Below are 24,082 nucleotides of genomic sequence, written 5' to 3'. Positions count from 1 at the left end.
ACGGACGGGGGCCCAGAGAGAATCCCTGCCATGGAGCCAGGCTGGGAGAGCTGGGGGTGCTCACCTGGACAAGAGAAGGCTCCAGGGACACCTCCGAGCCCCTGGCAGGGCCTGAAGGGGCTCCAGGAGAGCTGCAGAGGGACTGGGGACAAGGCCTGCAGGGACAGGAGCCAGGCAATGGCTCCCACTGCCAGAGGGCAGGGCTGGATGGGATCTTGGCAATCAGGAATTGTTCCCTGGCAGGGTGGGCAGGCCCTGGCACAGGGTGCCCAGAGCAGCTGGGGCTGCCCCTGCATCCCTGGCAGTGCCAAAGGCCAGGCTGGACAGGGCTGGGAGCAGCCTGGGACAGTGGGAGGTGTCCCTGCCATGGCAGGAGTGGCACTGGATGAGGTCCTTCCCAGGACTCTGAGATCTCTCCCAACCCAAACCATCCCAGGGGTTATGGAATAACCTCAGCACCCTCCCACTCACACCCGGTGTGCACACAGCACAGCCCTGCACACACAGGGGGCACACACACACACACACACACACACACACACACACACACACACACAGTGTCACACAGTCATAGTGTCACACAGCGTCACACACTCACAGACTCACACACACATACACACACACTCACAGTGTTACACATACACACTCACACACACAGTCTCACACACACACATACACAGTGTCACACACACTCACACACAGTGTTACGCACATACACAGTTACACACACACTCACACACAGTGTCACACTCACTCTCACACAGACACACAGTCTCACACTGTGTGTAACAGTGTTACACACACACACACAGCGTCACACTTACAGTGTTACACACTCACAGCATCACACTAACACACACACACAATGTTACACACACACAGTGTCACACTCACATACACAGTGTTACACATACACACAGTGTCACACTCACACATACCACACAGTGTTACACGCACACTCACACTCACTCACACTCCTTCAGTCCCCGCCCCCTCCGCGCATGGCCCGCTCCCATTGGCTGTCCCCTCCAGGGGGCGGGGCCCCACGCACGGACCAATCCCCGGCCCCCAGCGCTGCGCGCGCTCCGTTCCGTGCGGGGCTGCCATGGCCGCTGAGGGCTCGTCCCTGCCCCCCCCCCCCCCCCCCGCCCGGCCCTCAGGCCGCCCCTCGCCCGGGCCGGGCGGGAGCCGCGCTGGGCCCCCCGAGCCCCCCAAACCCGCTCCGACCCCTGCTGTGGGTCCCGCAGCCCCCACTCCCATCCCGGAGCCATCAGCGCTGCGGGTTTTTTCTCTTCTTTTTCTCCTCCTTTATAAAGTGCCGTTTGTACGTATTGACCTTACAAAAGCAGGTTAAAACCTCGGGCCACCCCCGAGCGCTCCCCTGTTCTGGGGCCGCCCCGGCCTGGCCTAGGCCCTTCTAGTGTTCATTGTGCAGGTGAGAGGTGACAGGTGACCCTGCACCGGTGACACCGCACCAGGGACAGCCTTCATGGGACACCAGAGTCCAGGATGGGGACATGAGGTCAGGGTGGGAATACGAGTCCAGTGCAAGGAGACGGGGTGGGGTCACCCCCTCCCCAGAGCCCCGTGGCCCCCAGTGCGGGGGACCCTCCAGATTCAGAGTCTGGCACCGTGATGTCGGTGGCCCAGGACGTGGTGGCTGAGGACACAGCCCTGGGGACACAGCCCTGAGGACACGGTGGCCAAGGACACAGCCCCACTCAGTTGACAGTGCTGCTGTGGCTCTCTCCCTCAGTGCTCCCAGTGCCACTTTCAGGGGTCCTCGTGCTCCTCAGCCCCTGCAGGCTGACAGCACCTGGAGGAAGAAGAGAAAGGGACAGGTCAGGAGAGATGGCAGTGTGGGGTGACCCTCACGTGCTGGCCTGGCCCTCCTGGACTCTCCTGCTAGCACCAGGAGCCTGACCCAGCAGGGGCCCAAGCAGCACAAGGGGTCTGTCCTGTTTCCCCACCCCACAGAGAGGCACTGGCACCCCGAGAGGCAGAACAGGCACTGAGCAGAGGTGTTGGCTCCCCAGCCTGGCAAAGGGCACCCCACATTTGCTGCCACACCCTGACACCCCTTGGAGCCCCAGAGCCAATGTGGCCATAACTGGGCCAGGGGGTGCTGCCCCCCAGAAAGGCCCAGCAAGCAAACACAGCCCCTCTGGGGGTGGCAGGGAAGTGGAACAATGGCCTTGCCCTGTGTCCTACCATGAGGACTCCCCTGCAAGCATAGCCACAAGCCAGCCCAGTAACAACAGCGCTCCCACCACTGCCCCACTGGGGCCATCTGCAAAGACACTGTGGCTTTAGCCCAGGCTGGCACTGACCACAGGGCTCCCAGTGCCCCCAGCCCCACGCTGGGCTGCCCCCAAGCCCCCAGCCCCACTCACGGCAGCGGATCCGGATGGGCCACACCATGATGGAGCAGAGGGTGGTGACAGCGACGACAGCGATGCCCCCAGTGACCAGCACCATCACCCAGCGGTAGAAGCCAACACAGGCAGGGCAGCACAGCTCAGTCCTGTGAGGACAGGCAGGGATGTGGCTGGAGGCCGGGACTGGGGTCCCAGGCTATGGGCAGTGGTCCCATGTCCTCACATCAGAGTCAGGATTGGTTTGCACTGGGGTGTGAGGGAAAGGCCCAGGGCAAGGATATCCCCAGGGTATGGCTTGGGCCCTCCAAGGCCAGGAGACAAGGTGAAGAAGGGTTTAAGACAAATCAGAGCTGGACAGTAAAAGCCTCCAGGGAACCTCAGTGCCCCTTCCAGTGCCTAAAGGGGCTCCAGGAGAGCTGGAGAGGGACTGGGGACAAGGGATGGGGGGACAGGACAAGGGAGAATGGCTTCTCACTACCACAGGGAAGGGTTAGATGGGATATTGGGGAGGAATTCATCCCTTTGATGGTGAGGAGGCCCTGGCACAGCATGCCCAGAGCAGCTGTGGCTGCCCTATCCCTGGTAGTGTTCCAGTCCAGGTTGGACAGGGCTTGGAGCAACCTGGTGTAGTGGAATGTGTCCCTGCCCATGGCAGGGGGTGGAAGGAGATGAGCTTTAAGGTCCCTTCCAATTCAAACCATTCTGGGATTCTACAAATCCAAGAGACCCTCCCATGTCTCTTGCTCCAACCCTGGAATGTTTCCTCATGGCCCCGAGGCAATGGGGGTCCCAGCTCTGCAGAGGCACTTACGGGCAGGGGTGCAGGTTCTGGATCACCATCACAGCCAGGCCATTGGCCATCTTGTCCGTGAAGCTCATGGCACCGTAGACAAATGCGCTGCTGTGCTGCAGGAGGAGAGGGAACCACGCTGTGCTGTGCTGTGCTGGGCACGCAGCCCCGTGTGCCCTCTCATGGGCAGAGCCCTCACTGCAGCCGAGCAGCAGAGGACGGGTACAGCACACGGGGCCCAGCAGAGCCAGAGCCCCCTCCCAGCGTCTCCATCCCCTAGCCCTGACCAGTGCCCGCTCCAGACCGTGGGTGCTGTGCCCACCGTGGCCCCCCCTCTGTCCCAGCAGGAGCAGCCGTACCGTGTTGGTGCCGATGAGATCTGCAGTCATAGACAGGGAGGTGACCAGGATGGTGGCTGAGCCGGCCCCGAGCAGCACTGCCAGCCCATAGATCTCATCTCCTACTGGCCTGGCCAGGGCCACCCAGGAGGCAAAGGCCAGGACCACCAGGATGCCCACAAAGTAAGTCAGCTGTGATGGGGACAGGCAGAGGGAGAAAGGGGAATTCAGGCATCAGCTGGCACTTGGTGAGGAAGGAGCAAGCAGGGAGGGCATGAGGCCAGCACTGCCTAGCACCCATGAGGGACAGCCCTGGCTCTGTGCCAGCTGTATTTAAACAAGGAAACCCCAAAAGCAGGTCCTTGCTGTGCTCCAGGCTGTCCTGCAGCCCAAGGGTTGAGCCCAGGCAGAGTTGTGGGAGTGTGTCTGTGAGGGCAGGGGACACTCCAGTGCCACCCAACAGCACGGAGGGGACACACTGAGGGAGCAGGTCCCTCCTGCTGGCATTGCAGACCCTGTGCCCACCCTGGCCAGTGTAACCAGACCCTCCCCTCTGCCCCTGATGGGCACCACTTGGCTCTGCAGCCCAGTCAGGCCTGCATGGACATGGCAACTCTGGGCCAGCATTACCTTCCCCAGCCTGAGGGATGTACAAGACAGGCCCTTGCCACCATCCCTGCCCACCACCCCCAGTCCCAGTAGGACACAGATCCCCATCCCTCCCCACCAGACCCTGCAGTGGGTCATTGCTGGCAGAGGGTCCATGAGGGCTCCCTGCTCTCCAGCTCAGGTGTGCCAGGAGCTTTGCTCACAGCCAGGATTTGGCCCCTGGTCTTTCTTCTCCTGGGGTCAAACTCCAACTCTCCAGCACCCTGGACTCACGTTCCGACCAATCCATTTGTTCACAGGCTTCATGAGGAACGAGGAGAGGAACCCACTGATGTACATCACTAGGGGAATGGTGGCAATGTACTTCTGTAAGGGACAAGGACAGGGAGATGAACCCCAGGCCACGTCAGGACAGCTTCCCACGTGGCCCTGGACCTGCCCTGCACCCACCTTGGAGAGCAGCAGCGAGTTGGTCAGGTACATGGCGATGTAGGTCTGGGACAGGTTGACGATGAGGCGGGTGGCCATGTAGAGCACTGCAACCTGGGAGGGGACAGGGCCAGGGCATCACAGCTCAGCCTGTGGGAAGGACCTGCCCTGCCCCCTGTCATGGCACAGGTGTCCAGCAGGAAGGGGATGGATGGGTGCCCAGAACAGCTCTCTTCTCCATCCCCACCCGCACCTGGGCAAGTGCCGTGCCAGCAGCCCAGGGCAGGGGAGTCCTGCCCAGTTGTACTGGTAGAAGGAGGGCTCCAGCAGCCAGCCCAGGCCCGGGGAGTCCTGCCCAGCCATACCTGGTAGAAGGAGGGCTCCAGCAGCCAGCCCAGGCCAGGGGAGTCCTGCCCAGCCATACCTGGTAGAAGGAGGGCTCCAGCAGCCAGTCCTTCCAGAGCAGCAGCGGGCGCGGGGGGCCTGGGGGCTCCTTGTGCAGCAGCGGGGTGCTCTCCTCTGGCTCGGGCAGCACCCCCGGTGGGTATGGCTTCTCCTTGGTGCCCAGGTGGAAGATGAGGGAGAACACGGCCCCCAGCCCCACCACGATGAGGGCCAAGTTCTGGTGAGGCAGTGGGGGTGAGCAGCAGTGGGGGCAGCCCCCCATCAGCCCCCCAGCAGTCTGGAGAGTAAGGAGGGGTGCCCAAACCCCACGGAGGGCTCAGTGTGGCTCTGGCCCAGTTGGTGAGGTTTTAGGGCACTGCCCCCTGACTCCCTGCAGTGCCTCCCCAGCTGAGCCATGGGAAGAGGGAACCCCTGTGCCTTGCCACTCACCCGAAACACAGGGATGTCCTGTGGGCCCAGGTGCTCCATGCGGTCGGGCTGGTCCGTCTGGAAGTTCAGCAGGAGCCAGGTCAGGCCGTACACGGTGATGTTGGCCATGACAGTGAAGGCATACCTGAGCAGAAGGAAACCTTGGGGTGATGCAGAGGGACAAGCATGGGGACAGCACAGCAGGACACCTCTGCCCACAGCTGCCCTCCAAGCCAGATGTGCTACAGCCTTTGCACCCCAGCGTTGTGGCTGAGGTGACACCTTTGAGGGCACAAGGCACCTGGCCAGGCCTCAGCCTTACTGATGCAACTCCCAGTGTGCCCAGTCCAAGCCTCAGGGCATGACTGGGAGGAAACCAAGATCCCTACAGGTCAGTCTGCTCCCCCTCCAGGCACAGCTCACCTCTGCTTCAAGGATGCCAGGAGCTGCCTGATGTGGTACCCCCAGAGTGGGGACCCAGGGTTACCCCACATCCTGCCTGCTCACCCTGCTCCATGGAATAAACATCCCATCCCACATCCTGGTCCTGACAGGGATGAGCCAAGTGCACTGCCCACCTGGCCCTGGAGACATCTCACCTCCAGAACAGTACCCAGAGCTGTGTCCACCTCTCCTTGAGGGCATCTGGGAGGCACAGTCCCTCCCCTAAATGCCACCATCCGTTCCCAAAGGAGAAGCATCCCCAGCTCAGGGAAGTGTCCCAAGGGCTGTGTCACTGACATCCCTGGCATCAAGAAATTCCCCCCTGGCAGCAAAGGCTTTGGGCCACCAACCCAGGACCAGAGTCCTATGGCACATCCCACAGCACACCCACATGGCCCTGCCCTTGTCCTGCCATGCCGAGGAGTCTGGTGTGCCACAGCACCCAGGGACCTCCTGTCACACAGTGATGGGACCCAGGGCAGCTCCCCAGGCCCAGGTGACCTCCAGGAGTGGCTGTGCTCACCTGAAAGCCGTGAGCTCCACCTTTCCATGGTCACTGCTCACCAGCTCAGGGATGAGGGCCAGGTGGGACACCTGCGTGGCTGCCCAGCCAAACTGGAAGATGACGATGAAGGGGAGGTAGTAGATGAAGGCTGCCCACTGTGGAGTGCTCTCCCTGCAGGCCAGGCAGGGGCTGAAGACAAAGGGAAAGGACACGAGGACACAGGTGGTGCCTGTGGAGAGAGTGGAGCAGTGAGAGGCTGCACACCTGGCTGGGACACCAATGTGACACACACAGAGCCCTCTCCAGGACAGGTCCTACCCCAGAGCTGGGGAGGGCGGTGAGCTCCTTCCCCAGCCAGATGGGACACGTGGAGCTCCAGACACCCCCTCAGCCTGTCCTGCACAGGGAATGTCCTTCCCTCTGGCACCCAGCACACACAGACACCCCCAGTCAAGGTCCTTCCCCAGCACTGCTCTGTCCCCTCAACACACCGTGACAGACCCTCAGTCACACCCACAGGCAGCAGGAGGTCCCCAGGTGCAGATATCCAGTCAGATATCCCTGCTGCCTGCCCGTGGTGATATGGCACCCCTAGGCTGGGAGGGCTCTGGCTGTCCCAGGGGCACTGGCACCCTGTCTGTCTCCATGTCCCCTCTCCCATGGGGCTGGCAGAGGGGCTGGCAGAGAGAGCCATGCTTCCACCACGCTCAGACATCACCCACAGTGTGACAGGGTGACACAGAGCCATGGGGGCTCCGGGAAGGGCCCGCTGAGTCAGGGACAGCAGAGCCAGGCTCCTCCCTCTGCTGTCCAGCACTGGACACAGCCTGGGGACGCTGCGTGGGGCCAGCCTGGCCTCGCCCTGCCCCTTCCCAGAGTTACAGAGTCTATCTGCCAAGCGACTCCACAGACCCCCAGACCCCGACACAGCCTGGTGTCCTGTCCCACATGTCCCCCTGTACTGTCCTACATGTCCCCAGCTTTACTGTGTGCTGATGAAGAGCTGCTCCTACAGCTGAGAGAAGCTTGCTTTTCCAGGTCCCCAAGGCAGCCTCTCCACTTTACAAGAACCTCTATTCCTCATGAGTGATTCTTCTTCCTCCCCCCCATGAAGGGGTTTTCCTCCTCTTCCTCCTCCTCCTTGCTCCTACACAGCACAGCCATGCAGGCCAGGGCAAAGCCAAGGACAAAGCCAAGGGTAGCAGTGACAATCCCAGCCCAGCTCCATCCATTCCCAAGGGATGCTGGGTCTCCACACTGGCTCATACTGCTTGGCTTTGGTGCTCCAGGACCTCTGAAGGACAGGGGACTCAGGCACATGCGGTGCCTGTGCCCCAGACAAACCACAGGCATAGGAAGGTCCATGAAGGCTCCAACCAGCCCAGATCCTCTCTGTTCCCTGGGTTTTAACTGGGCCCAGATGAGGGGTGAGGGTCCCAGGGCCCCACAGGGTCAGGCTCTGCAGCCCTGTTGGGCTGTGAGGGCTGCCAGGGGAGCACTGGGACAGGAGCTGTGGGACCCGGCTGCTGCAGCCTCCAGGGCTGCTCCTGTGCCCACCCACGAGCCATCGCCACCTGCACAACCACAGGAGTGTCACCTCCTGCTCGTGGCCCCCTGGGACAGGCAGTGTCCACCACCAGGGTCACCCCACCGGCCACCCCATGGAGCTGTGCCCATCTGGCACAGGGCTGCACCCCAATAGCCATGTACCCCAAGTGCCCAGAGTGGCTGCACTGAGTCAGAGGGGTGCTGGGGAGCCCCTGCTCTCCCAAGTGGGGCCATGGGAGCCCACCCAAGACCATTCCACCCACGCCTGCAGCGCCCCGGGCAGGCAAAGGCCCGGCCTCTGATCCCCGGCCCTGCGGGGCAGATCACGGGAACGCCGGGCTGCTCAGCACAGGCGCCCGGGGCAGGGATTTTAGGACAGCACTGCCGGGCAGGCTGAGGCAGGCAGCAAAGAGACGCTGACCCTTCCTCCCCACCGCGTCAGGAGGCCGGAGCCCATAAAAGAGCCGGCGAGCAGGCAGGGACACCCGGAGCGCCTGTGGGAACACCCGGGGCCGCGGCCGCGGTGGGAAGATGCCACGATAGCAACTCGTGGTGTCTCCCCCGCCTCGAGGCTGCGGTTTCACAACGTTTCCTCTGATCTGAGCACGGGTTTGCCACCGGACGAGACACCCCGCTCCCACACAGCAGCCCTCGCTGCAGCGTGATCCAGGGAACAGAGAGGCCCCGGCACGGCCGGATCCGGTGGGTTTGCCACCGCCGCTGCTCACTCTGTGGTCAGCCAAGGTGGGGCCGGGGAAGCCCCTGCCTTGGGAATAACCCACGCTGCAGCCTGGAACACAGCCTGCGTCCCTGCTCCGGCCTGCCCGGGCTGTGCTCTGCTCCCTGCAGGCCCGAGGTAGCATTTCCCCTGTGCTCGCCGGGCAGCACCCGGCTGGAGCAGCGGGAGGAAACAGCTCCGGCCACTTCCCCAAATCCAGGGCGCTGACGCTGGGGCAGGAGTGAAGCTGCCCCTCCTGCGCTCTCCCTGACTCACAAAGCCAAGCTCCGGCGAGGTCAGGCGCCTTATCAGGCTGCCGTTGGGTTGCACAAAGCATTGGACCAGATAAATTTGAGATCAAGATAAGAGGACCCACACTGCAACCGTCCTCCCTCTCCGCGGGTCTGCTCTGGGTGAGGCAGGTCGTTACCCAGGGTTGTTATCAATGGCCATTTCTTCCACCAACTGCTCCGTCCCCAGTGCCAGCTAAGCAGGATGTGCCGGCTCCTGCAGCAGTCACAGCACCAAGGAACCCCCTTCAGGCCATGCTGTCCCCTCAGAGAGGGACCAAGGACCTCTCTCTACACCACACTGCTCTCCACATTACACTGTCCCCTCAGAGAAGGACCAAGGACCCCTCTCTACACCACACTGTAGAGAGGGACCTCAGCAGATGGGTCCCCACCAGCCCCTGCACTCCGCTGCATTTTTTGACCCAGGGCAGAATGCAAGATAAACCTGTCAATAATTCCTGCGAGCCAGAGCCTCCTGTGCATGCCATACCCCACTGCTGGCCCCTGGGGTGCACAGCCCCAGCACAGCCAAGGGCCCCCACCCTGGTGACACTGAGAGCTGCTCAGGAAGCACCTGGGCTTTTGGGAAAGCCCAGATTTTACTGATGGTCTTGGTTTTGCTGCAGCTCCGAGGTCTGAGCACGTGGCTCTCACCCCTGCTTGCTGCCACCCACATACACAAAGCCTGAGGGACAGCAGGGAGCCCTCCAGGATGGGATGGTGCCCGGGCAGGACAGGGATGCCATGGTGCCCCTTCCCCATCCAGGCTCAGCATCCCATTGTCCTCTACACATGCAGCAGCTCTGTCCCCAGCTCGCTGCTGCAGGGGATCCCAGAAAGGCACCTCCCAGGCTATCGCCTCCTCACAAGGCACCCCAGACACATCTCCTGCCACCCAGGGCACTGCCAACACACCAGAGCCCCTTCACCTTCCACAGGGCACCCCAAAAGTCCCCAGGGCAGCCCTCCCTTCCATGGAGGAGCTGCTCCCTTCCACCGAAGGGCACACAATTCTGCTCACCCCTAGGGCTGTCCCTCTCCAGCTGGGGGGACCCTGTCCTGACCTCACTGCCACATGATGGTCCCCCTCCCCAGAAAGGCTCCCACATCTTCAGGGAGACCTCCATGCCACAAGACACCCCAATTCCTCCCCGCTCCTGTGAACTCCCAAGGTTGATCCCGCAACCCAGAAAGGCACTCTTGGACTTGTTCCTCCTCTTCCAGGGCACCCCAGAAAGGTATCCTGGGGCTGCTCCTGTACCCCAGAGAGGCTCCTCCATGTCCCCACAGGGTCCCCCAGCAGAGTGTTCCCCACCCGTGCCCCCCCAGCAGAGCTGCTTGGGGCCAATCCCCTCCACCCAGCATCCCCCACTGTCCCCTGCCCTGAGTATCCTAGAAAGGTTCTCCTGGGTTCCCTCCACTCAGGGCACCTCAGAAAGGCTCCTTGGGCCACCCTTCTCCCTTCAGGCACCCCACGAGGGTCTCCCACCCCTGGCATCCCAGAAAAGCTCCCCCAGGGTCACCCATTCTCACATGTCACCTTGGATAGGCACCCTCGGTCACTCCCTCAGGGCACCCCAGAAAGGTCCCCCCAGAACCACCCTCTCCACTTAGAGCACCCCAGAAAGGCTCCCCGCGGTGACCCCCAACCCAGAGCACCTCAGAAGGTCTCCCTCCCTCACAGCCATACTCCTGCCCTCCCCTAAGCAAAGCCCCTCGGGGGTTACCTGTCTCTTATCTTTGGCACCCCAGCAGTGTGTTCCACCCAAGGCACCCCAGAAAGGCTCCCCATGGCCCCTCATTTCCATCCAGGCCACTGCAGAAAAGCCACTCTGGGTGACCCATTTTCATCCGAGACACCTTGGATAGGTACCCTTGGGCCACGCCAAGGTTCTCCTGTGTGTCCTTCAACACAGAACACAGTAGGGTCCCTCGGGGCCACCCCTCTCCACTTGGAGCATCCTAGAAGGGCTCTGGATGTCCCCCAACACAGACACCCCAGAAATTCTCCCCCGGGCCCATCCCTCTTCATTCAGAGCATCCCAGAAAGGCTCTGCCGGTTGTTCCACACACGGAAAGCTCCCCCGGGGTCATCCCTCTCTACTTACGGCATCCCAGCAAAGTCCCCCCTCGGATGTCGCCTACTCAGGACACCCCAAAAAGGCTCTCCCGGGGTCAACCCTCTCCCCCCGGCTCCCCCATCAGAGCTCCCGGTCCCCGCACCCCCCGCCCGGGTGTCTCCGGTCCCTCCGGTCCCCGCACCCACCGGCCAGGTGCCAGCCCTTCCTGCGCCCGCAGCGCCCGCAGCCGTGGGCCCGGTCGGCCTCGAAGCCGAGCAGGGGCGTGCAGAGCCCGTCGGCCGCCTGGCCCGCCAGCAGCAGCCCCCCGGCCGCGGCGTGCCCGTAGCCCAGCACGGCATGCAGGAAGGGCAGCAGGTAGGTGAACCAGAGCGCCGAGCACGCGTCGTTCAGGAAGTGCCCGCACGCGAAGCTGAGCCGCGCCCGCAGCGGCAGCGCCGGGCCCGGGGACTGCGGGGACAGCGGCGGCTCCGCCATGGCCCGGCCTGAGCCCGCGGGGACAGCGGCGGGACGGGCCCGGCGGGAGGCACCGCCAGGGAATGGGAGGGGACGGGGAGGGACACGGAGCGAGGAGGGAGGAGATGGCAGGGACAGGGAGGGACCGGCCGGCGCCGCCGATCCCCCGCATCCCCCGGGACCCGGCCTGGGCGGGGAGAGCGGGGGGCGGCCCGGGCGGGGCGAGGAGGGACGGGGGAGCGCCCACTTACACCAGTTACACCAGTGCTGTCCCCACTCCGATCCACCCACCCGAGCGCCCACTTACACCAGTTACACCAGTGCTGTCCCCACTCCGATCCACCCACCCGAGCGCCCACTTACACCAGTTACACCAGTGCTGTCCCCACTCCGATCCACCCACCCGAGTGCCCACTTACACCAGTTATACCAGTGCTGTCCCCAGTCCGATCCACCCACCCGAGTGCCCACTTACACCAGTTACACCAGTGCTGTCCCCACTCCGATCCACCCACCCGAGCGCCCACTTACACCAGTTACACCAGTGCTGTCCCCACAGCGGGGAAGCGCCCACTTACACCAGTTACACCAGTGCTGTCCCCACTCCGATCCACCGATCTGAGCATCCAGTTACACCCAGTCCTATCCCACGGGACTCCACTGCTGTCCCCACACTGCTGCCAGACATATCACAGCTGCCCCCTCCCTGTTCCCAGTCACACCAGTAGTGGCCCTGTACTGCTCCCAGTCACACCAGTACCATGGCACTGCTCCCAGTCACACCAGTATTACCCCCACACTGCTCCCAGTCACATCAGTGCTGTCCCCACAGTGCTCCCAGTCACGCCAGTACTTGTCCTGTACTGCTCCCAGTCACACCAGTGCTGTCCCCAGTGATCCCAGTAACACTCCCACACTCCAGTCACTCCTGCCCTGCCCACAGCAGTACCACAGACCCCAGAGCCCTCACACAGCTCCCAGTCACACCAGTGCTGCCTGTAACAGTCCCATTACCCACAAGGGAATGACCCAGTCATTCCAGTACCTCCACACTGCTCCCAGTGACCTCAGTACCCACCCCAGCAAGGTGATGGTCCCCATGCTGCCAGTAGGCACCCCAGAATTCCAGTGACACCAGTACACCCTCACTGCTCCCAGCAACCCCGGTATTCAAGTGAGGGATGCTCCCCATGATGCTCACAGTTGCCTGAGTTCCAGTGATCCCAGTACACCATCACACTGCTCCCAGTCACCCCATACCACAGTATGCACCAAGTGGGGAGTGTCAGTCTGCAGGAGTGGGGGGTACAGGGATTGTGGGCACTGGAACCAGTCAGATGGGAGTCACTGGGACCCTGGGATGACTGCAGATGTCATGGGTACCCCCTGCTTGGATGGGCACTGGGGTTAGTAGGAGTCGTGTGGGGGTACTGGGGTGACTGGGGACAGTGTGGGGGAGAGGACTGGGCTCACCGGGACTCTGGGGTGGCTACTGGAGTCATGGGACACCCCCTCTTGGGTGAATACTGGTGTCACTGGGAGTAGTGTGTAGGTTCTTGGGCAACTGGGAGCTCCTGTTGAGTAGGTAGTGTTGTGACTGGGACCAGTATGACCAGTACTGGAGGCACTGAGACCCTCTAGAGAGGAGTATTAGGGTCACTGGGACTCTGTGGTGACCACAGGCATCATGGGGATCCCCAACTGTGTGAATACTGGAGACATTAGGAGCAGACTGGAGGTCGTGGGGGACCTCCCCTTGTGTATTTAATGGAGTCACTGGGACCAGTATGGACTGTACTGGGCTGACAGGAAGCAGTGTTGGGGGAGTGCTGGGGGCACTGGGACTCTAGGATAAGTACTGGTGTCATGGGTACCCCCTGCTGGCTGGGTACTGGGGCTGCTGGGAGCGGTGGAGCAGGGTGGGCACTGAGGCTACTGGGAGCGATGGGAACACACTGGGCTCACTGGGACGGGGCGGCGGCCGAGGGACCCCGCCATGACGTTGCCCTTTGAAGGCGCTGCCCACATCGGGCCGCTGGAGATGCGCCCCCTCCTCTTTGTCGTTGCCCCTTTAAGACGCTGCCCTCTCCACAACACTTCCTCGTCCCCACGCTGGATGCTGATTGGTCGGGCCGCCAACAGCGCGCGCGCGCCGCGCCCGCCAGCCCCGATCCCCCTTCCGCCGCTTCCCTCTGACGTCATCACATCCAGCCAACCCGCGTCTGGCTGCGCTCAGCGAGTCGGCGTCGAGCGGCCAATCGGGGGCGGTGCGGCGGGAGCCTCGTTTGCATAATAATAGAGGGGCGTGGTCAAGTGAGCGGCAGCGGCGGCGGGTCCGGACGGGGATCCTGTGAGGGGGGATAATCCTGTGGGGGGGGGGGGGGGAAATTGATCCTGTGGGAGTCCTTTGGGAGGGGTGCTCCTGGGGGGATCCTGTGGGGGGAGAGCCTGTGAGGGGATCCTGGGGGGAGATACTCTGGGAGGGGCGTTCCTGGGCGGCGGGGGGGGATCCTCTGGGAGGATCCTGTGGGAGGGGGGGATCCTGTGAGAGTCCTTTGGGAGGGGTGCTCCTGGGGGGATCGTGTGGGGGAGAGCCTGTGAGGGGATCCTGGGGGGAGATACTCTGGGAGGGGCGTTCCTGGGCGGGCGGGGGGATCCTCTGGGAGGATCCTGTGGGAGGGGGGGATCCTGTGAGAGTCCTTTGGGAGGGGTGCTCCTGGGGAGATCGTGTGGGGGAGAGCCTGTGAGGGGATCCTGGCGGGGGGGAAGGGATACTCTGGGAGGGGCGTTCCTGGGGAGGGGTAGCCTGTGAGGGGATCCTGTGGGAGGATCCTCTGGGAGTAGGGGCTCCTCTGGGGGGATCCTGTGGAAGGGGCGCTCCTGGGGGGGCTCGGGGAGGCAGGCGTAGAGGGCGGGTTTTGAGGGCAGGTTTTGAGGGCGAGCCCACTGGGGCGCTGCGATGGGACCCCAAGAGGGAGGGCGGGACGGGGAGGGCCGGTGAGGGGTGCCGGGGGCACTGGGGGTGCGAGGGGCGCGGGGTGTTCCCGGGATGCAGCTCTTGGGGCGGCGGTGGTCTCGGGAAGGGGGGGTTTCTGCGGGGGAGGGCTCAGGGGGTGCTGGGGATCGCGGTGGGAGGGGGCACGGGGGAGGAGCCCGTGGGAGCTGTGATGGCACCCCCAGGGAGGGGTGGGTCAGTGGGAGCGGGCTGGAGCTTGTGGGGATCCTGGGGCTGGGGTGAGTGAGAGGCCAGTAAGGGGCTGGCTGGGGAGGAGATACCATTTGGGGAGAGGTTCTGTGATTTCCCCAGGAGGGGAATCACCTCCTTGGGGGGTTTTGGTAGGGGCATCACTGCCCGATGACAGTGCCAACTGTGCTCTGCCCACAGGGTGCTGACCGAGACCCCTGCCCATGGCCCACAGCACCAAGCAGCCGCCTGCTGCCCTGCTGTAAGTGCCAGAATCTCCTCTGGCCACTCTGCTGTGTGTCAGTGCCCCTGCTGAAAGAGCAGCAGAAACTCACCCCCTTCCAAGCCTTGAGGGAGGTCTGTGTGTGCTGGGGAGGGATTGTCCCACTCTGCTCTGCCCTGGGGCAGCCTCACCTCCAGTGCTGGGGGCACTTTGGGCATCACAAGATCAGAGGGATCCAAAGCTGTTGGAGAGTGGCCAAAGGAGGGACACGGAGCTGGGGAAGGGCTGAGGAGCAGCTGAGGGCACTTGGCTGGTTCAGCTGGAGCCCAGGAGACTGAGGGAGGCTCCTCGGGGGCTGCAGCTCCTGCCCAGGGCAGGCACAGGGGCAGGGGCTGAGCTCTGCTCTGGGACAGGGACAGGAGCCCAGCAAGGGCTGGAGCTGGGCCAGGCCTTGGCATGGAGCTCAGGGCAAGGTTCTTCCCCCCGAGGCTGCTGGGCACTGCCCAGGCTCCCCAGGGAATGGTGCCAAGGCTGCCACAGCTCCAGGAGCTCCCAGGGCTGCTCAGGGTGGGGTTCTTGGGGTGCCTGTGCAGGCACAGGGGCTGCACTGATCATCCCTGAGGGTCCTTTCCAGCTCAGGATATTCCAGGATTCTGTGATTCTAAGCATATTGGGAGATCAGAATCAGCAAGGGCTGAAATCCTCTGAGATTTGTACTGTCCTGAGTTGTCCTTGGCCCTCCTGACACGGGGGTGGCGGATGGGGAGGCTCCTCAGAGGTGGAGGGAGGTGAATGCCAGAGCAAACTGGCTGAGGAGGAATCTTGCCTGAGATAACTTTACTTTTTAAAGCATCCTTAGGCATTCGAGGAATCTGGATCACATGGGGGGAGGGTGATCTCTGGTGCTGGAGGGTGTCAGTGTGTTCCTGGCAAACGTGATGATGCTGTGGACATCACTGGGAACATTGCTCTTGCAGCTAATAATGCCAAAGGCTGGCCATGACCCTGCATAGCCTCAGAGGGTTCTTTTTCCCCAGGATCTGGAAGAAGAGGTGGTCTCACACCTTCCTGTGGGGTTTTTTGTGAATGTGGGGGTCTAGGGCACTGGTTGCCTCTGATCCTGGTGGAGGGACTTGTCCCACTTTCTCTACAAGGGCCTCTGCACTGTCAGGCTCTGTGCTGGGGGCCCACGGAAGGAGCCCCCTAAATTAACTGCAAGGATGGCTTGTCTGGGTGATAAATGGATACCAGTAGATTGGGGTCTCTGCAGGGATTGGGATTTGCTCCAGGTACATGATGTGGCAAACACAAGGGAAATTCCAAGGTGCATCCTGAGCAGGCTGGGATTGCTGTGGCTTTTGGCACGTGTCTGTGCCAGGGCTTGTGTTTGGCCCTGAGCTGGTTCCCAAGTCTGGGCACCTGGTTGGAACCCAAGTGAGCATCACTTGGTGATACTCAGGAGCCCTTTGTGGCTCCCCTGATGTGGTGAGGACATTTCCAGCAGAGCAGGAGCTGCCTTGAGGACCCTGGGGTGTGAATGGGAGATGGAGCCAGTAGGAGGAGCCCCAGGGTGATGCTGTGGTGGGGCATGGAGCTTTACCCACCCAGGGTGCTCAGTGGGGCAGGGAGGCTCTGCCTGAAGCAGCTGCTGATCCACGAAGCCGTGGCAGTGCCCTGGGAACAGGGGCTGGGCCCTGCAGTGCAGCCACTCGAGGTGCTGGGGAGGTGTCACAGGCAGCACAAACCTGCTGGGGTGGTTGTGGCTGGAGCAGCTCAAGCCAGCGCCCTGCCCTCACCCTCTGCCTCCAGGGTTCCTGGGGTGTGGGTGATGCTTCCACGTGGTGCCCCTGGTGCCAGGATCCAAACCCCTGTGGCTCCTGCTCCCTTGCAGAGTCCCTTGGGACTCCCCACCAAGGTGTGTCCCAAGCCCAGGTGACAGGCAGGGATGTGACTGTCAATGTTTCCTGACCCCAAGAGCCAACCCCCATCCAAATGTCCCTGAGGAATCCCAGGGCTGCCCTCAGACCTCAGGGCAGCTTTAGAGTGCAGGGCTGCCCTGCTCAGGTGCTGGGCTCTGCTTCAGTGCCATGGCTCTGCTGTAGCCTCCCCTCATGGGAACAAGGGCTCCATGAACAGTGCTGGGTTTGAGCTGTTTGACTCAGGGGGTTTGGGGAATCTGGTGAGTGTGAGCTCATGCTGCTGGGGGATGTGTCACTGTTGGTCCCCATGGTGTCCCAGCCCTCTCTGATGGCGCTCTCTGGCTGCAGACACGCCACGGGCAAGGCTCAGCATGGGAACTTCCTGGTGGCCATCAAACAGGAGAAGGGAGAGTCGGCGCGGGTGGGCGGCGAGAAGCCGGAGGAGGAGGTGAGTGCCAGAGCCCGTGTCCCTTCTCACACCATCCCTGAGAGTGGGGCCCAAGTGCCCAGCCTGGGGCTGTCCCTGCTCCTCTGCTCGCCCTGCACCAGCCCACGTGTGGCCATGGGCCAGGGAAGGGCTCAGACTTTGCCTTGAGGGCTGCATGGCCCAGGTGGGCCTGGGGGCTGCTCCTGTGTCCCCCTGCTGCAATGGCTCTGATCCCTGATGGGCTGTCCCTGCTCCAGCCGGTGAAGAAGAGGGGCTGGCCCAAGGGCAAGAAGAGGAAGAAGATCCTTCCCAACGGCCCCAAAGCCCCCGTGACGGGCTACGTGCGCTTCCTGAACGAGCGGCGCGAGCAGATCCGCACGCAGCACCCCGACCTGCCCTTCCCAGAGATCACAAAGATGCTGGGAGCAGAGTGGAGCAAACTGCAGCTCTCAGAGAAGCAGGTACTGGCCCCCAGGGGAGACTCCTCCAGGGCTGGGCAGCTCCAGAGCCTGCTCCCCAAACCCCTGAGCTTGCTCCAAGAAAGGTGCTGGGCACAGTGCTGGGGAGTGGGAGCTGGGCAGGGACAGTCAGCAGCTCCTGGGAGGCTGGGTGGGGTCAGGCTGAGGCCCGTCTGTGACCCACCACAGCGGTACCTGGATGAGGCAGAGCGGGAGAAGCAGCAGTACATGAAGGAGCTGCGGGAGTACCAGCAGTCAGAGGCCTACAAAATGTGCACAGAGAAGATCCAGGAGAAAAAGATCAAAAAAGGTGGGTTGTGGGAGCAGTGGCTGTAGGATCCAGGATCCAGCCAGGTGCTGCCAGAGCCTTTTGGGGACATGAGGCTGGGCCCTGGGTGACCTCCTTCCTCCCTGCAGAGGACGTGGGCACGGTGGGTGTGAACACCCTACTCAACGGGCACCCGCACAAGGTAAGGCTTTGTCAGATCTGCTTGTGTGTGGGGAAACTGAGGCACATCACGCTGCTGGCCTGGCTGCAGGTGTGGGTGGGCAGAGGGAGTTCTGGGGCTGTGAGTCCCAGGTTCCTGGAGGGGTGGGAGGCAGAGCACAGCCGTCCTCCCTCCCCACTTGCCAGATGGGGCCAGCCCTCACCCTGTCCTGGTGCCCTCCTCAGCCCAGCCCCAAGGTGTTGGGGTCCCCTCTGGTGGGCCCAGCCCTGCCCAACCCCTCCCTCTTGTCCCTCAGGCTGGTGAGTGCAGCGACACCTTCTCCACCTTCGATGTGCCCATCTTCACCGAGGAGTTCTTGGACCAAAACAAGGGTAGGGGCTGTGGAGGGTCCTTGGGAAGCCTGTGTGGAGGGAGCAGGTCCTGGCTGGAGCCTGGGCGTTGGGGACACAGAGCTGCTGGGATCTTAGAGCCGTGTGTGGCCCAGGGTTTGGGTTTGGGTTTGGGTTTGGGATGAGGGGGTTCTCCAGGACCCCACGGACACAGTGCTGTCCCACAGCCCGGGAGGCTGAGCTGCGGCGCCTGCGCAAGATGAACACGGAGTTTGAGGAGCAGAATGCCATCCTGCAGAAGCACACGGAGAGCATGAACTGCGCCAAGGAGAAGCTGGAGCAGGAGCTGGTGCAGGAGGAGCGGCAGACCCTGGCCCTGCAGCAGCAGCTCCAGTCCGTGCGGCAGGCCCTCACTGCCAGCTTCGCCTCCCTCCCCATCCCCGGTGAGCTGGGGGCAGCTGTGGGGCCCCCCGACTGCTGGACCCTGCCTGGCACTGAGGGGTCCCCCATCCCATATAGGGGAGCACTGTGGGGCAGTGGGGTGGTGGTAACTGCCCTTCTGCTGCTGGGGTGGCATCCTGCAGCACATGGGGAGCTGTCCAGGAAGCCCAGGGATGTGACAGTGTCCTGGGACAGGGCAGGATGGGATCCCTCTTTCTCTGGAGTCACACTCACAGCTGCACCCCAGATTGGCCAAAATCCTTGTGTTCCTGGGCTTGTGCCACTGCAGGAGATGGCATCTGGTGCTGGGATCCCTTCTGTAGTCCCCAGCACATGAGCATGATGGGGTGGGGACCTGCTGGTCCTGCTCACTGGGCTGTCACCTCACAGGCACTGGTGAGACCCCCACGCTGAGCACCCTGGACTTCTACATGGCCAAACTGCACAGTGCCATTGAGAGCAACCCCCTGCAGCACGAGCCGCTGGTGCTGCGTGTCAAGGAGATCCTGTCCCGGATTGCCAGGTGGGTGCAGGGCTGGGAGCGTGGCACAGGTGTCCCCATGGCACTGCAGGGTTGAGCTCCAGCTGGTGGTGATGGGAGCTGAGCAGGAAAGGTGTGCACAGAGATGGGCAGAGATGGTGCAGCTGCTCCAGGGAGCAATGGGAGAGGGAAGCCCAGTCCCTGAATTCAGGAGGTGTCCCCATGTCCAAAGGTGCTGATCTGTTGGAGCAAGTCCAGGGAAGCCCATGGAGATGCTCCGAGGGCTGGAGCCCCTCTGCTCTGGAGCCAGCCTGGCACAGCTGGGGGTGCTCACCTGGACAAGAGGAGGCTCCAGGGACACCTCCGAGCCCCTGGCAGGGCCTGAAGGGGCTCCAGGAGAGCTGCAGAGGGACTGGGGACAAGGCCTGCAGGGACAGGAGCCAGGCAATGGCTCCCAGTGCCAGAGGGCAGGGCTGGATGGGATCTTGGCAATCAGGAATTGTTCCCTGGCAGGGTGGGCAGGCCCTGGCTCAGGGTGCCCAGAGCAGCTGGGGCTGCCCCTGCATCCCTGGCAGTGCCCAAGGCCAGGCTGGACAGGGCTTGGAGCAGCCTGGGACAGTGGGAGGTGTCCCTGCCATGGCAGGGGGATGAGCTGGATGAACTTTAGGCCCCCTTCCAATCCAAGCCATTGTGGGATTCTGTGACTCAGCTGTGCTTTTCTCCCTTCTCAGTGAACACTTGTGAGAGGACCAGTCCTTCAGACCCCGGACCTGGCTGGACCCCGGGCCTGTCCCTTGGAGCTCTCTCAAGGGACAGTCTCTGCAGGGGCTCTGGCTGCTCCCCCTGCCCCTTGCACCTTCCTGCAGCCTGGACTGCCCGACCCAGGGCTGCACCAGCTCCAGGGACCTTGAGCTTTGGGGGACAAGTGGTGACAGGGCTGAAAGCCCAGCTGGGGCAGTGCTGGGAGAGGGTCAGCATTGGTGTGAGCACCCCTGGCTCTCCCCTGGTCCCCCAGCCCTGCCTTGCCAACCAGGGGCTCCCTGAAGCCTGACTGGGGCAGGGGAGGCGCTGGTGGGTTTGGGCCTGGAGTGAACACACCCCTCTAGGGTGAACTGGGGCTGTGGGAAATGGGGGCAGTCGGGGTGACTGGGACCCCCTTGGTCCTGGTGCTGCCTCCTGTCCCCTGGCTAGCCTGGGAAGCTCTTGGTCCCATCCCTGCAAGGGCCAGAGGGCAGCTCCTTCCCACCACCTGCCTCAGCTTTTATTTGATGCGTGCCTTCAGCCTCTGCCCTGTCACCCCGCTTGGCTCCCCTCCTTCCCCTCTGTATCTGGGACCAGGCAGTGAGCTCCTGAAAGCAATAAAACTCTTTAGGCCAGAGGGAAGCTGGAACTGTGACCCCCTCCTGGGGCAGGGAGCAGAGGAGAGCTGGGACTGACCCCCTCCCGTGGTGGGGGACCCCCGTAAGAGGGGAGCTGGGACCACCTTGTCCTAGGGTGGGGACCCTGTAGCAGGGGAGCTGTGACCGACCCCTTCCTGCTTGCAGGGGCCCTGGGTGTGCTGCACTGGCTTTTGCCTCCTGCCCTTTTTGCCTGAGCCCCCCCTGCTCTTGTGGGACCACTGTGCTGGCAACCGGGGTCAGGCTTGGTGTCCCCGGGACTGCCTGTCATTAATCTCAGACTGTGTAATTAGAGAGTGTCTTATTTTCTTACTTAGCACTACATGGGCCTGGCCCTGGCCCTGACTCTGCCGGGGACCGGGGTGTTCCCACCCCTCCCTCGCTTGCCGGGCCTGCGCTGTGCATCTGCCATTTGCCATCTCCTGCTGCCGCGGGGCTGGGGATGGAGATGGGAGCAAATAAATGTGGAAGAAAACCGCTCTGGTCCCTGTGTGTTTGTGCTCAGAGGGAGCTCTGGAGCTGATCCCGGGCTTGGTTCTTGGGGTGGATCCGTGGGTGGCAGCCCTGAGCCCATCACTGCAGCCCCCAGCCCCGCCTGGGGGGGATGTGATGGTGCTGGCTCGGGGCCGGGGCTCTTCCTACGTGGCAGAGCTCACCCGATCCCCGCGGGTGACCTGCACCAGCGGCTCAGGTTCCCGGGTGCGGGGATCGCCTTACGGCCGGCGGGAGCCAGCCCCATCCATAATTCAGCAGCGCCGCAGGGATGCAGCGGGCGGGCAGGCACGGCCGGCAGCCCCCCGAGGGCGGCCCTATGGAGAACGGCGTGGGGCAGGAGCTGGGGACCCCCGAGCCGCCCGGGCCCGCAGCCCCCCGGGCTCCCCGCGCCCGGCCCAGGCTGGTGTTCCACACGCAGCTGGCGCACGGCAGCCCCACGGGCCGCATCGAGGGCTTCACCAACGTCAAGGAGCTCTACGCCAAAATCGCCGAGGTCTTCGACATCTCGCCCACCGAGGTGAGGGGCTGCGGCCCGGGGCGGGGTCTTTGTGCCCCAGGCAGGGACACCCACCCTGAGGCGCTGTCTGTGGCCTGTGCTCCCCCAAGTCCTCAGATGCTTGCAAATGTAGTCCCCAAAATTTTCTGCAAGGGTGTTATGGCCTCAGGGTTGTATTGGCTCCTCTGGGGAGGGGGTGGGGGCTCTGTGCTTCAGTTTACCCTCCGTATGTGGGCAGGGAGCCGTGGCTGCCAGTTCCTGGCTGATTCCAGCTGCCTGGAGCTGGGGGAAGGTGCGCAGGGATGGGGCAGTGCAGCGTCCCCAGGCAGGCTGGGGGTCCCTGGGACCCTCTGTTCTAGCGGTGCCCAGATAAGACTGAGTCCCCCTGAGCTGGCTGTGGCTCCCCGTCACGTCTTGCCCTACTGGGGCATCCCCAGTCCCTGCTGACGGGGTTCCCTGGGGCAGATCCTCTTCTGCACGCTCAACACGCACAAAGTGGACATGCAGAAGTTGCTGGGGGGACAGATTGGCCTGGAGGATTTCATCTTCGCCCATGTCCGGGGTGAGACCAAGGAGGTGGAGGTGACCAAGACAGAGGACGCGCTTGGCCTCACCATCACAGACAACGGTGCCGGCTACGCCTTCATCAAGGTGAACTCCCTGGGGCAGCCCTGGGGACTGTGGCCCTGCAGGTGACATCCCCTGCACATCCTCTCCCTGGGACCAGGCTCCTCCCTGACTCCCCACACCAGCCCTTCCCTGGGACTGTCCTGGCCCTGGGGATCTCCCCTGCTGTAGGGACGCTTGGGAGGGCTTCCCTGCCAGACCTGGCTACCAAAGGGCGTGGAACCCTCGAGGTGGTTGTGTGTGGGTCGGGATGGGGGCTGTGTCTGGCTGTCCCATTGTGCCGTGTGTCCCTGTCCCACCGTGGTCCCCAGAGGATCAAGGAGGGGAGCATCATCAACCGGCTGCAGACAGTGTGTGTGGGGGACAGCATCGAGGCCATCAACGACCACACCATCGTGGGCTGCCGGCACTACGAGGTGGCCCGGATGCTGCGGGAGCTGCCGCGGGCTCAGCCCTTCACCCTCCGCCTGGTCCAGCCGAAAAAAGCCTTTGGTGAGTTGGGAAGGTTCCCCTGCTCTTGCCCTGGGGACCTTGGGATCGTCCCCAGCGCCCTGTGGCCCTGCAGGCCCTTCCCAGTGACTGAGTGCCTCCCAGGGTGTACTGCCCCTGTGTGTACCCCTCTGCACCCCCACTATGTGTGTGTACCCCACAGCCCTGGGGCACTCACATGGGAGTCCTTACACCTGCTCGTGCCCCCACGGGCACCCCCTTGCTCTGTGAGTGTTGTCCTGAGCATCCATGAGCACCCCATGACCACGAGCATCCCCCCCCTGCACCCCTGGGTGTCCCCGACACCCCCCCCCCCCCCCCCCGTCCCACACGCGGCTCATGCTGGAGTGCCCCTGGGGGCTGGGGATGCCTGGTCCTGCCTGTGCCCTCACCCCCGCCCCGGGGCACAGACATGATCGGGCAGCGGACACGGACAGGCAAATCCCCAGGCGAAGGCAGAGTGGCCAGCGGGAAGGAAACGCTGCGGCTGCGGACGCAGGGCCCGGCCGTGCTGGAGGAGGGGGTAAGGCCCACCCCGAGCCCCCCACCCCGAGCCTGTGGCTGCTCACCCTGTGCCAGGATGGGGATCAGCATCCCCTGTGCTGCCCGGCACTCACCCCGGGCGCCTCGCCCCCAGCCCAGCCCCTCCGAGGAAGAAGCCGCCCGGCGGGTGGATGATCTGCTGGAGAGTTACATGGGCATCCGCGACAGCGACCTGGGTGAGGAGGGGCCTGGACACGGAGCTGACCCTGCCCCTACCCTGGGGCACTGACCTGTCCTGACCCTCACTCCCACCCCAACCCTGCCCTAGCCCCTGCCCCAGCCCCTGCCCCTTTTCCAGCCCCTGCACTGCCCCAGCTCCTCCTCCTGCCCCAGCTCCTGCCTCTTCCCTTGCTCCAGCTCCAGGTCCTGATTCAGCCCCTGCTCCTGTCCCAGCCCCTCACAATGGCCCTGACCTCCCTCTTCTCCCCAACAGCCTCGACGATGGTGGAGGCAGCCAAGGGCAGCCCCAGCGTGGCCCAGCTTGCCCAGGGGCTGGACTCGGTGCTGGGCGAGTTCGCCTTCCCCCAGGAGTTTGTGGCCGAGGTGTGGGCAGCTGTCTGCCACCCCAAGGGGGATAAGGAGTAGCTGGGGGGCAGATGTTGCCCCTCACTTTTGTCCTCTCCCCCCACTCCCACCTCGTCCCCACCCCATCTGGGGCTGAGATGCTGGTGGAGGTCCCCATCCTGTCCCCCACACCCTCCTGAGCAGCACCTAGATCCGTCCCT

At 63.4% G+C, this 24,082-nt stretch overlaps 3 protein-coding genes across 7 annotated transcripts; 2 read left to right on the top strand and 1 right to left on the bottom strand.

Annotated features, from left to right (window-relative positions):
- Positions 1-1,283: 1,283 nt before the first annotated feature.
- MFSD12 (major facilitator superfamily domain containing 12) lies at positions 1,284-11,563 on the bottom strand. The gene is made up of 10 exons (XM_036399609.2): positions 11,132-11,563; positions 6,325-6,535; positions 5,379-5,502; positions 4,969-5,166; positions 4,566-4,658; positions 4,389-4,481; positions 3,528-3,698; positions 3,190-3,284; positions 2,394-2,524; positions 1,284-1,816 (listed from the first exon to the last, which is right to left on the bottom strand). Exons 1-10 carry the CDS (start codon positions 11,418-11,420, stop codon positions 1,722-1,724), a joined length of 1,500 nt encoding a protein of 499 aa, XP_036255502.1. The 5' UTR covers positions 11,421-11,563; the 3' UTR covers positions 1,284-1,721.
- Positions 11,564-13,684: 2,121 nt separating this feature from the next.
- HMG20B (high mobility group 20B) lies at positions 13,685-21,182 on the top strand. Of its 5 annotated transcripts, XM_036399623.2 has the most exons (10): positions 13,713-13,749; positions 14,785-14,845; positions 17,074-17,173; positions 17,410-17,613; positions 17,800-17,920; positions 18,028-18,080; positions 18,355-18,430; positions 18,616-18,831; positions 19,220-19,352; positions 20,042-21,182. In XM_036399623.2, the coding sequence occupies exons 2-10, from the start codon at positions 14,808-14,810 to the stop codon at positions 20,052-20,054; spliced, it is 954 nt and encodes a 317-aa protein (XP_036255516.1). In that variant the 5' UTR covers positions 13,713-13,749; positions 14,785-14,807; the 3' UTR covers positions 20,055-21,182. The 5 variants fall into 5 exon arrangements, with proteins under 5 accessions (XP_054373362.1, XP_054373363.1, XP_036255516.1 ...); XM_054517387.1 differs by lacking the exon at positions 20,042-21,182 and having other exon boundaries at positions 13,685-13,732; positions 19,220-20,035; XM_054517388.1 differs by lacking the exons at positions 13,713-13,749; positions 20,042-21,182 and adding an exon at positions 13,702-13,712 and having other exon boundaries at positions 19,220-20,035.
- Positions 21,183-21,470: 288 nt separating this feature from the next.
- Positions 21,471-23,942, top strand: GIPC3 (GIPC PDZ domain containing family member 3). Its single transcript, XM_036399512.1, has 6 exons — positions 21,471-21,719; positions 22,164-22,349; positions 22,637-22,817; positions 23,225-23,337; positions 23,452-23,533; positions 23,791-23,942. Exons 1-6 carry the CDS (start codon positions 21,471-21,473, stop codon positions 23,940-23,942), a joined length of 963 nt encoding a protein of 320 aa, XP_036255405.1.
- The last annotated feature ends 140 nt before the right edge of the window (positions 23,943-24,082 follow it).

Source organism: Molothrus ater, chromosome 26 (genome assembly GCF_012460135.2).
Source record: "Molothrus ater isolate BHLD 08-10-18 breed brown headed cowbird chromosome 26, BPBGC_Mater_1.1, whole genome shotgun sequence".
NCBI lineage: Eukaryota > Metazoa > Chordata > Aves > Passeriformes > Icteridae > Molothrus > Molothrus ater.
Note: the sequence above shows the minus strand (reverse complement) of the source record. Positions and strands in the feature narration are given on the sequence as shown.

What these genes read in the sequence shown, in the direction of transcription:
- MFSD12 (XM_036399609.2), bottom strand. Translation starts at nt 11,420, where the DNA reads ATGGCGGAGCCGCCGCTGTCCCCGCAGTCCCCGGGCCCGGCGCTGCCG. An exon ending in GTGGAGCTCACGGCTTTCAG is followed by an intron (nt 5,503 to 6,324) that starts GTGAGCACAGCC and finishes CCTTCTGCTCAG; the next exon opens with GTATGCCTTCACTGTCATGG. An exon ending in GCCCATCCGGATCCGCTGCC is followed by an intron (nt 1,817 to 2,393) that starts GTGAGTGGGGCT and finishes TTCTTCCTCCAG; the next exon opens with GTGCTGTCAGCCTGCAGGGG.
- HMG20B (XM_054517387.1), top strand. Translation starts at nt 14,808, where the DNA reads ATGGCCCACAGCACCAAGCAGCCGCCTGCTGCCCTGCT. An exon ending in GCGAGAAGCCGGAGGAGGAG is followed by an intron (nt 17,174 to 17,409) that starts GTGAGTGCCAGA and finishes TCCCTGCTCCAG; the next exon opens with CCGGTGAAGAAGAGGGGCTG. An exon ending in GGAGAAAAAGATCAAAAAAG is followed by an intron (nt 17,921 to 18,027) that starts GTGGGTTGTGGG and finishes TCCTCCCTGCAG; the next exon opens with AGGACGTGGGCACGGTGGGT.
- GIPC3 (XM_036399512.1), top strand. Translation starts at nt 21,471, where the DNA reads ATGCAGCGGGCGGGCAGGCACGGCCGGCAGCCCCCCGAGGGCGGCCCT. An exon ending in CGGCCGTGCTGGAGGAGGGG is followed by an intron (nt 23,338 to 23,451) that starts GTAAGGCCCACC and finishes CCTCGCCCCCAG; the next exon opens with CCCAGCCCCTCCGAGGAAGA. An exon ending in CATCCGCGACAGCGACCTGG is followed by an intron (nt 23,534 to 23,790) that starts GTGAGGAGGGGC and finishes TCTCCCCAACAG; the next exon opens with CCTCGACGATGGTGGAGGCA.